Here is a 12,276-nt window from a genome sequence, read left to right on the forward strand (position 1 = left end):
TCATCGAAAAAGCAAAAGAGTTCCAGAAAAACATCTATTTCTGCTTTATTGACTACGCCAAAGCCTTTACTGTGTGGATCACAATAAACTGTGGAAAATTCTGAAAGAGATGGGAATACCAGAGCACCTGACCTGCTTCTTGAGAAACCTATATGCAGGTCAGGAAGCAACAGTTAGAACTGAACATGGAACAACAGACTGGTTCCAAATAGGAAAAGGAGTACGTAAAGGTTGTATATTGTCACCCTGCTTATTTAACTTATATTCAGAGTACATCATGAGAAACGCTGGGCTGGAAGAAGTACAAGTTGGAATCAAGATTGCTGGGAGAAATATCAATAACCTCAGATATGCAGATGACATCACCCTTATGGCAGAAAGTGAAGAGGAACTAAAAAGCCTCTTGATGAAAGTGAAAGAGGAGAGTGAAAAAAGTTGGCTTAAAGCTCAATATTCAGAAAACGAAGATTATGGCATCCGGTCCCATCACTTCATGGCAGATAGATGGGGAAACATTGGACACAGTATCTGACTTTATTTTTCTGGGGTCCAAAATCACTGCAGATGGTGACTGCAGCCATGAAATTAAAAGACGCTTACTCCTTGGAAGAAAAGTTATGACCAACCTAGATAGCATATTCAAAAGCAGAGACATTACTTTGCCAACAAAGGTCCGTCTATGGTTTTTCCAGTGGTCATGTATGGATGTGAGAATTGGACTGTGAAGAAAGCTGAGCACTGAAGAATTGATGCTTTTGAACTGTGGTGTTGGAGAAGACTCTGAGTGTCCCTTGGACTGCAAGGAGATCCAACCAGTCCATCCTAAAGGAGATCAGTCCTGGGTGTTCATTGGAGGGACTGATGCTGAAGCTGAAACTCCAATATTCTGGCCACCTCACGTGAATAGTTGTCTCATTGGAAAAGACGCTGATGCTGGGAGGGATTGAGGGCAGGAGGAGAAGGGGACGACAGAGAATGAGATGACTGGATGGCATCAGTGACTCAGTGGACATGAGTTTGAGTGAACTCTGGGAGTTGGTGATGGACAGGGAGGCCTGGTGTGCTGTGATTCACGGGGTCGCAAAGAGCTGGACACGACTGAGCGACTGAACTGAACTGAACGAACTAAACTATCACCCTGCTTATTTAACTTCTATGCAGAGTACATCATGTGAAATGCTAGGCTGGATAAATCACAAGATGGAATCCAGATTGCTGGGAGAAATAACCACCTCAGATATATAGATGATACCACTCTAATGGCAGAAATCAATGAGGAACTAAAGAGCCTCTTGATGAAGGTGAAAAGAGGAGAGTAAAAAAGCTGGCTTAAAACTGCACATTCAAAAAACTAAGATCATGCATTTGGTTCCATCACTTCATGGCAAATAGATGGAGAAACAATGGAAACAGTGGCAGATATTTATCTTCTGGGGCTCCAAGATTTGTGAAGACAGTGACTGCGGCCATGAAATTAAAAGACACTTGCTCCTTGGAAGAAAAGCTATGACAAACCTAACCTAAACTTGGAAAGTAGAGACGTTTTTTTGCTGACAAAGGTCTGTATAGTCAAAGCTATGGTTTTTCCATAGTCACATATGGATGTGAGAGCTGGACCATAAAGAAGGCTGAGTGCCGAAGAATCAATGCTTTCGAGCTGTGGTGCTGGAGAAGACTCTTGAGAGTCCCTTGGACTGCAACAAGATCAAAGCAGTCAATCCTAAAAGGAAATCAGCCCTGTACATTCATCAGAAGGACTGATGCTGAAGCTGAAGCTCCAATACTTTGGCCACCTGATATAAAGAGCTGACTCATTGGAATAGACACTGTTGCTAGGAAAGATTGAAAGCAAGAGGAGAAGGGGATGACAGAGGATGAGATGGTTGGATGGCATCATCAACTTAATGGATGTATGTTTGAGCAAACTCTGGGAGATAGAGAAGGACAGCAAAGCCTGGCATGTTGCAGTCCATGGGGTCGCAAAGAGTTGGACATAACTTAACAACTTAACAACAACAATTGCAATGCTTACCACCAAGTTTAGAACATTTTTACCACTTCAAAAAAAAAGAATCCCTATACCCATTTAGAAGTCATTCCTCATTCCCCCACCTCATCCCCATTCTAGACAACCCATAATAGATCTGCCTATTCTAGACATTTCACACAAACAGAACCATACAACATGTGGTCTTTTATGATAGACTTTTACTTAACACACTGTTTTCAAGGATCACCCATGTATACAGGTATCCGTACTTCATTCCCCTTTAATCACTGAATAATGGCCCACTGTATGGATATATTTTATTTGTCCATTAGTTGATCAACACTGTGATGTTTCCAATTACTGGCTATTATAAATAATATTGCTATGACCGCTCACGTACAGGTTTTTGTGTGGATACATGTTTTTACATATGTAGGCTGGAATCATTGGGTCATATGGTAGATCTACACTTAACCTTTTGAGAAACTGCCAGACTGTTTTCCAACGTGTGATTTTAATTTCTGCCAATTTGATGGGCATACAATAATTTTACTTAATTTGTAATGTGTACACTTCCTTAATGAGTTTTAGGCTTTCTTTTCACTCACTAGCCATTTCTGTTTGTTTTTCTCTGATCTGCTTTTCTTTTGTCTTTTTTTTCCTACTGAGTTGTTTTGTCTTTTATAAACTTTCAAGAATTCTGCTTATATTTGTGATATTAACCAATTCACTACTGTCTTCTTTGCAAAGATCTTATTTTGATTCTAACCTTAGTGTTTCAATGTTGTGGTATCTTTTGATATATAAAATATTAAATTTTTATGGAGCCAAACATATCTCCTGCATTTTTGTGTTCATTAAGAAGTTCTTTCCTACTTTAGATTAAAAACGCAGTTGCTGAAACTTTCTTCTAAAATCTTATTTTACTTTAAGTCTTCATACAAAATTTATTTTATATTACATAGTATGAAATTGAAATTAAGCTGTTTTCCTATTGAAATACTATAATCTTAATCATATATATTTAATGATCAAATCTCATAAATTTTTTTCTTTGAATTCTCTATTCAGGGTTTTTTCAAGCCACAGATCGGGACTGTTTGCTTTTGAAATCAATTCAGTTAAGTTTTATTTGACACTGAAAAGAAAACAAAGAAAATAATGTGCATCACATGTACTGAGGGTAAATGTTTCATAAAACTTTTACTTCTAATTTTTAACACATACATACATCAATGTATGTAAAATGTATTTCTTACTATGAATTATAATAATGTTTGAAATCCAGCCTTTCATTGTATTCCATTAATCTATTTATCTATTCCTTTGTCCATACATATTTATATGATTCAAGAGGCTATGTTTTCTTTTATATACCTTCTTTGTCTATTATTAGATATTTGTTCTTCCACATGAACTATGTGGTCATTTTCTTTTTCTAACATTAAAAAAAAAAAACTTGCTTCTATTCTAATTAGAACTGCTAATTTGGGAGAATTATACTTTATGATATTAAGTTCCCTGCCCCATCAAATATTTGGTATAACTTTCTGCTTATGAAACGTAGTATGCTTCCATGATTCTTATGCTGTAAGTTCTATAGTTTACTTGCCAAATGTACTTCCTAAGTATTTTATAGTTCCCTTCATTGTGAAAGAACATTTTTCCCATTTCCATTTTGTGTAGTTATTGTAAATATAAAGAAGCACCAGTTTTATTCATCTTATGTCTGACTATCTCACCAGATTCTCTTCTTACTTCTACTGCTTATAACTTGAATGTCTTGGATTTCCTAGATGTGCAATCATGTATGCTAGGACACCTAAAAAAGTAAATAATTTGGCAGTATAAAATGGCAATATTGAAATCTTATCTATCTCCTCATTGTAACACACAGTTTAAGTAATATAAACAAGAAATTAATTACTCAAATGACTGAAATACATTCCTCTCTCTCACTCTCTGGTATTTCTCGAGTTGCTCTTCATGTTAATTTAAGCCCTGTGCCTGGCTCCTCCTCTCTCATTTTCTAAACTGTGCCCTGGCTTCTAATGCCTAGGTGGTAGGGAAAAGAGATGCTCTGGCTCTCACTATACCATTGTGCACACACACACACACATATATATCTCCATCCATTCAGACATATGCAAACATGGCACAAGACAAGATGCTGAAAAAAATATCAAGAAATCAAGGACATCCAGAAAGACGATCAAATAGAAGATATGGTGGCACTAGTGGTAAAAAAAACCCACCTACCAAGGCAGGAGACATAAGAGACTCGAGAGACATGGGTTTGGTCCCTGGTTCAGGAAGATGCCCTGCAGGAGGAAATTGCAATCTACTCCAGTAAGCTTCCCTGAAGAATGCCATGGACAGAGGAGCCTATGGGCTACAGTCCATGGGGTTGCAAAGAGTCAGACACAACTGAAATGACTGGGCACACAGAGGATAAGATATGTGAATAAATAACATTATTTCAAATAAGAATGACACACACTCCAAAACAGAGATAGGTAAAGCATGACTCAAGATGAGAAGAAAAACAGTTACTTACAGTACAAAAACACACTATTATAGGTGGAGGTTAAATATATACTTCAATAACACTATAATACAGATATATTACATATTTTGAAGTTTTATGGGATTGGCTGCACCTAATTATTATATACATTACTATTCTTTTAGGGGAAAAAATGGCTTTCAAATAATTCACTTATAAGTGAACTCCTAGCAACATACTTGACAGACAATTGTAACAGTTTCAAACTTGTAGTATTGTCAATAAAGGGAAATAAGGGGAAAAATGATCTTTCCTGATTACCCCTTGAGAACAAAATTAATTTTATTCAATATAAAGAAAAAGAAATTCCTATCATGAATCTTAAAATAAAAATTTTATAAATTCAGGTACTATAAAAATTTCATTATAATTTTTTATAATTCAGTGTTAAAATTAATATAGCTTCTTATAATGCCAAGAATATCATCATAAAAATTTTGACCAGGGTAAAAGTTTTTCATCTTTGAATTCACACAGTGTATATAACAGCAGTTTATTGGTTCATTCACGCTATAAAAATATGACTGACATTTCATCTGGTCAACCATCTTAAAGGTTAACTCTTGTTTCCTATTTTAGATTTTATTCTAGGTGAAGTGTTGTGCACAGATTCTATTTACCTATTCTGAACAAACCACAAACTGTTTCATTGCTCACTCTTACTGTTAAGAACATATTGACTTGCTGCCTGCTCTGCTGTTAAATTCATTTATGCTGAGAGTCAGGCATGAAGACAGAATTTTAAATGTGACATTTGCAGGCTGTTAGGTCATTTAAGCTCTGACAACACCAGGGAATTCCTGACATATAACTGGACCTGATTACCAACCACAGATAGACTGTGGGCAAATTTTAGACCACTTTTTGTAATTTCTCATAGAATTTTAATATTCAATTTTAACATCCATGAAAAGATCTATATAGCCAACATTTTAAAGTAAAAGCCTGTTTCTTTTAATAAACTCAATCTGGTACTCATAATCAATCTGTATCTGCTAAATAAAAATCCTTTTGATTGGCAAAGACATATGGAAAGACTCAATAGTAATTAACATTTGTGAAAATTCTGACAAATTCTGACATTTAAGGGCTTTTAATATTTCCTATAATCTATAGCCTCTGATAAATATGGTAGGTCTATAGGCCATAACTCTCATCAACAAACCTCTTTTAAAATTCTTAGATTCTGGTCTAGCAGGGAGGACTTTATATGCTGTCAGAATTACAGTACAAAATCAAAGTTTAAAAACTTACCACACTGCCTTCTCTAAGATTACAGTAATGTAGAAGGGATGATAGAGTCATTATAATTGGAAATGAAAAAATTACCCATATGACATTTAGAATTACACTTTACAAAGGTTGATAATGGGGTGGGGTGGAAGAAGTAGGGAAAGATTTCTTTCTCATTTTAGCTACTCAAAGAAATTATACCAAATGATATTTTTTCAGCATTTTCTTTGTCATTAACAAGTACCATATACAATGGTTCAAATGAAAGTTCTCTGAAATTAAGTCTTGTTGTTAAGTAATGCACAAAAGATAATTCTGATTCTACCCTGTATTTTATATAAGCAAGAATTCTACTGTTAAACAGCAAGTAGCCTTTTAATACTGCGCTTTGAATGAGATTTCCAACTGTAAGAGGTGGAGTCTAAATAGGGCTAGACAGCCTGGAATGCCTTTCAGCTATAGCACATTGATTCTGAAAAACCTAACAAAAGCAATTACTTTTCAGAGATTAAAAATCTTGTTTCTTTCAAAAGAATAAAAATGGAAAGCAAACCTGGTGTATTATCTGAGCTACAGGAAGTTGTTCAGCGTATTTCAGAGGTTCCATTAGTTCCTCAACCATCTGGTCTTTCTTATAGCTGGAAAAAAGAAATTAAAAAATACAAAGCTAAAGTATATTTTTGTAAATATGGCAAATACTTAAACATATCAAATATGAACTATATTAAAAATATATATATCTGAGATTGTAAAATAAGCAGTATTTGTCAATAATCTATGAAAAATAATCTAAGGATAATTTTTAAATGATACAACCATATATACATTCAGATTGCATAAAATTACTATTTAATAAGACTACTTAACATCACATAATAGTCTCATCCTGTCTTTCACTCTGAGACTTAAAAATGTTTAAGAACTCCATGTTCACTGCATATGCTTTTAAAGGTCTTCAAAACCTGGCTCCAACTATTCAAGCCTCATCTTCAGCAACTCCTCCTCTACGTCCGAATTAACAGTTTCAGCCATGCCCATCTACTGGTCCCCTGCCAGTGGGCCTTGTATTCTCATGACTCTGATTTTCTTCATTCTGTTTCCTATTTGGACCAATTAAAGCTCCCTTTTTGTTTACTCTTCTTTCAAATATAGTAATTTATTTAGATCTTAGGTGTGCTTTTTTTTACCACCTTGAAGACAAAAATCATGTCTTATTCTTCTTTGTATAGCCACTATTTACCATATAATGAAGACTCAATAAATGTTTGCTGAATGAATATATGAATAAAATAAAGACAATAATAACTCTCTGAGAGGTTATTCTATATGGCAAATATTTTAATACTTATATTTCAATGAGATGCAGAACTGACACAACACATATCTGATGGTATAAAAGAGTAAAGTGCAGAGTAAGAATAAAATCTCCCCAAATGAAGAAAACTACAAAAAAAGTTCTTAAAAAAGTATCAACATTTACAAAATAGCAAACAAACATTAGATTTTAAAACAGCAAGACTGAAACACATTTAAACTTTCAATTACCTTTTATTCCTGTAAACATCACCTTATCAACTTAAATTTAAAAACTGAAACCTTGAATTACCTTGAAAAATAAACAAGACTAGTATAAATCTCTAGTTAAGAAATCTGATGATGAGAAATCTGGAATCTCTCCCAATAAAAAGGCAAATATACAAATAAGGACAAAATTTTGTACATAAGAGTTTAAAAGACCTCTTAGATAGGTAAAAGTTTATATATACTTTGCAGATTAGCATAAATATAATTAATTGGAGGAACTTTGAAGATGCTCACTATTGATGAAAAAACTGTCTTAAAATATTGCTTTATAGAGACAGAAAATAGAAGGGTGGTTTCCAGGAGCAAAAGAGGAGAGAAGGGGGAATTACTAATGGGTACTAATTCCAGTATTAAAAGATGAAAAAAGTTCTGGAGGTAGACACAGATAAAGACAAAGTCCTCATGAAGATACCAGGGGAAGATTTAACCATCTATAAATCAACGAGAGGCTTTATAAGAAAACAATCCTGTCAACACCTTGATCTTGGACTTCCAGCTTCCAGAATTGTGAGGAAATAAATTTCTGTTGCTTAAGCACTCAGTCTGTGGTACTTTATTATGGTAGCCCTCACAAATTATATTAGAGTATACAATTAAAAATAAAATAAATATTCACTGACCAAAAATAACCCACATTATTTTTAAACATTTCACAATATACCACCTTTTAAAGCTCTATCTGTATTTTTAGGTATACAAAACATACACCAAGCAACAAAAGGAAAATAGATTAAATAATATCCAATTTAAAATTTTTGTGCTTCAAAATACACTACCAAGAAAGTGAAAAACCCAAAAAATGGAGGAACATTTTTGCAAATCATACATCTGGGAATACCAGACCACCTGACCTGCCTCTTGAGAAGTCTGTATGCGGGTCAGGAAGCAACAGTGAAAACTGGACATGAAACAACAGACTGATTCCAAATAGGAAAAGGAGTATGTCAAGGCTGTATATTGTCACCCTACTTATTTAACTTATATGCAGAGTACATCATGAGAAATGCTGGGCTGGAAGAAACACAAGCTAGAATCAAGATTACCAGGAGAAATATCAATAATCTCAGATATGCAGATGACACCACCCTTATGGCAGAAAGTGAAGAGGAACTAAAAAGCCTCTTGATGAAAGTCAAAGTGGAGAGTGAAAAAGTTGGCTTAAAGCTCAACATTCAGAAAATGAAGATCATGGCATCCGGTCCCATCAATTCATGGCAAATAGATGGGGAAACAATGGAAACAGTGACTGACTTTATTTTGGGGGGGCTCCAAAACCACTGCAGATGGTGATTGCAGCCATGAAATTAAAAGACGCTTACTCCTTGGAAGGAAAGTTATGACCAACCTAGACAGCATATTCAAAAGCAGAGACATTACTTTATCATCTAGTCAAGGCTATGATTTTTCCAGTAGTCATGTATGGATGTGAGAGTTGGACTATAAAGAAAGCTGAGCGCCGAAGAATTAGATGTTTTTGAACTGTGGTGTTGGAGAAGACTCTTGAGAGTCCCTTGGACTGCAAGGAGATCCAGCCAGTCCATCCTAAAGGAGATCAGTCCTGAGTGTTCATTGGAAGACTGATGCTGAAGCTGAAACTCCATTACTTTGGCCGCCTGATGTGAAGAATTGACTCATTTGAAAAGACCCTGATGCTGGGAAAGAGTGAAGGCAAGAAGAGAAGGGGACGACAGAGGATGAGATGGTTGGATAGCATCACTGACTCAATGGACATGAGTTTGGGTAAATTCCAGGAGTTGGTGATGGACAGAGAGGCCTGGGGTGCTACGGTCCATGGGGTCACAAAGAGTCAGACACGACTGAGCGACTGAACTGAACTGATACCTCTGAAAAAATAATGGTATCAAAACTACATTACAACTCAACAATAAAAAGATAAATAATTCATTAAAAATTTTTCCTTCCTCATTAAGGATATTTCTAAGTGAAACTGGAATGTTTGTGGGTTGTTTTTTTTACTGTATGTCTGTGATAGGAAAGAATACAATGACTACTCAGTAGAGTTTGGTGCTATTGCCTTGATTAAGGCACCAGAAGTTTCAATAAATATCTGCTGGGGAAAAAATTAGTGTAGATAAGATCACTGAAGTAATTCTAAGAGTAAGTAGAAATATGAAAAATTCTTCTAAAAATACAAAGTAATAACATATAAATTGGAATTCATTTTACTCATAAAATGTCTCTCAATCAATATAAAAGATACAAAAATATTAGAAATCTAATATTAACAATTCATTTTAACATTTTTAAAAATTACAAGTAGCTGTTGCAAAAAATTTCAACTTCTTTTTCCTTATTTTATTTTTTCTGAACCATTTTAAAGTTGCAGATATCATGATAGGTCTCATCTAAACACTTCAGCATGTATCAACCAATGATAGGTTTGAAAATTTTCTTTTTCTTGTTTTTGCCCAGCTGCGCAGCTTTCAGGATCTTAGTTCCCCAACCAGGGATCACACCACGCCTCTGACCCCAGCAGTGAAAGCACTGAGTCCTAACCGTTAGGGAATACCCTTGAAAATTTTCTTAATAACTGCAGCATTTTTTAAAAAGTCACTCAAAGTGCAATTCCCAAGTAATCTTGGGTATCACTATGGATTTTGACCTTTTTACCTATTCAATCCCACAACAAATTACTCATTTTGAATTTCTTGAAAATGTCCATCATTTTCTTGCTATGTATATATTGCTAAAGGTGTGATGTCAAACTGATTTTATTTCTATTTTAATTACTCTCATTTTTAATTTATTTAAAAAATAAAACAATTTTTTTTTTTTTTGGCTTGAAGGCTCAGGTGGTCTTTTTCTTTTATTTTAAAGTCTAATACTAATATATAGGATATAGCTAAGAGTTCTAGATCAATCAATTCTCCCAGGTACCTGGGGGCCCTTTCAAGATGGAAATGCAAGTCTCCTTTTGTTTTAGAAAGTTTGTTTTATTATAATTTTAAATATTATTTCTGTTCATTTCCCATTTATTTTTCTAGTTCAATGTCTTGATCTAAATATATTGGATCTTCTCTTTCTCTCTGAGCCTTTTATCTATCTTATTTCAATTTCACTTTCATGATTTTTTTTCATTTCTAGTCTTTATGTCTCTTACTGAACTTTTGGTAATATCTATCTTACCTTGGGTACCTTGTAATTTACTTTTCATTTGTGAAATGATTTTTGTCTTTTTTTGTTGATTTTCTTTCCAGAGTTCAGTCAGCTCCTATTTCATACATCTTTCTATTCATTGTCCATTTCAATTGTGAGTTTTGAAGTGTCTGATTCATGGAGTTCTTTCATAATGCAATTGCTTGTGTAATGTAAGTTATTTATATTTGAGTATTATATCTTGGCTTCCCTGGTGGCTCAGATGGTAAGAATGTACCTGCAATGCAGGAGACCTCAGTTTGATCCTTGGGTTGGAAAGATCCCCTGGAGAAGGGAATGGCTACCCACTCCAGTATTCTCGCCTGGAAAATTCCATGGACAGAGGAACCTGAAGGGCTACAGTCCATAGGATTGCAAAAAGTTGGACACAACTGAGCAACTAACACTTTGACTTTTATCTTAGTTTTCCTTTTTTGTGCCTTTCTTTTCTTTATTTTTCCTCTCATTCTCTGTGTAGTGAGCGTGTTTAGAAGATTTGGTTTTAGTTTTCTGCTTTCTTATAGTAACTCTGTATGGATGTTGCCTTCTGTTTTTACTGAAAAGCATCTGCATTGTTTTTTCTAGATGCAGCAATACAGTAAGCTATCTTGTGATGGGGGAAGAAAGGAGATAAGTTGGCTTATTAGGTTTCTCTCCATTCAACAGCACCCTCCTCTGTGGCTACAATATAGACTTTTTAATAAATGGTACTTTTTGTGGTAGTGGTGAGAACAGAATTTGTCCTTTTTTTTTTCCCCCTCTCATCTCCTTTGGACCCCTATGTGTAGTCGCTTTTTTGTTTCCCTTCACTACCAAGACTCCAAGGGACACCTCCTCCTTCCTTGCAAACTATCATCTATTTCCTCAGAATTAACGCTTTCCCAATACTCTCACCTAAGTCAAATCACCCCCACTTTCTAGACCCCATATCTCCTATCTTTAGTAGCTAGGGCCCTAGCAAGTAGTCCATGTTTACAGTATAATTCAGGAACTAAGAAAACGATCAATGTTAATTCCAATCTATACATGGCTACCGTTCTAAGGGAAACCTGGAATTTTCTCTTGCAAAACAGTAAAGTTCTCTTTCTTAAAGCTAGTCATTATTCCTTTTATTTAACATTTGAGTTCCTCCTAAAAAGATATATTTTTCTTTTTTTTTAAGATATATTTTTCTATTATCTCTTTCCAAGATCCTTCACTAAGACATCTACTTTAAAAAGAGTAGTTTCTGCATGCAAAAAGCTATACATTCCTTTTCTTACTTTACTGTTTCTTTTTAAAAAAACAATAATAGGAATGGAATTTGCTTACACTACAGAAGAATTGTAGATACAATACAGTGACGCTACCATCTTAAATCAAAATCCAATTAAAATATTGTCCAAATCCTTTGCCAAAGTAAATAAAATTCTGCTGGCAAAATTCTGAAACCCACAAAGTTAGTCTTTACAAACATTTGTTTGTTTTGAGTTCTTTTTATTCTTTCAAGATGCCCAGTTCCCTCAAAAATCTTTCTCCTCTGTTGTATCCAGCACTCTTAAAATAACACTGTAAAATTATTAATGCACCCACATATAAGGTCACCTCTAATTCAGAAAAAGGTGAGGTTTTATTCCATATTGCCATATAGAGATTAGATTATTCAAGTATAAGATGGCCTAGTTTACTGTGGGCAGAAGACTAAAGCATCTTTTCAAACACTAGAAATACACCCAACAAAAAGAACAGAAAAACAGACACACTGTGC

At 34.7% G+C, this 12,276-nt stretch overlaps 1 protein-coding gene across 6 annotated transcripts in view; it reads right to left on the bottom strand.

The window, feature by feature from the left end:
• The window catches only part of PIGK (phosphatidylinositol glycan anchor biosynthesis class K), a 136,514-nt gene that overhangs the window by 43,497 nt on the left and 80,741 nt on the right, over window positions 1–12,276 (bottom strand). For all 6 annotated transcript variants that reach the window (XR_015160286.1, XR_015160287.1, XM_086390650.1 and 3 more), the window contains one exon: window positions 6,343–6,427. Coding sequence is in view for 4 of the 6 variants with exons in the window: in XM_086390650.1 (XP_086246776.1) it covers window positions 6,343–6,427 (85 nt within the window). In the remaining 2 variants the exon portion in view is untranslated. The remainder of the gene's footprint in view (window positions 1–6,342; window positions 6,428–12,276) is intronic.

Source organism: Bos grunniens, chromosome 3, assembly GCF_055505025.1.
Source record: "Bos grunniens cultivar Pamir isolate PY7600 chromosome 3, Bosgru_T2T1.0, whole genome shotgun sequence".
Lineage (NCBI taxonomy): Eukaryota > Metazoa > Chordata > Mammalia > Artiodactyla > Bovidae > Bos > Bos grunniens.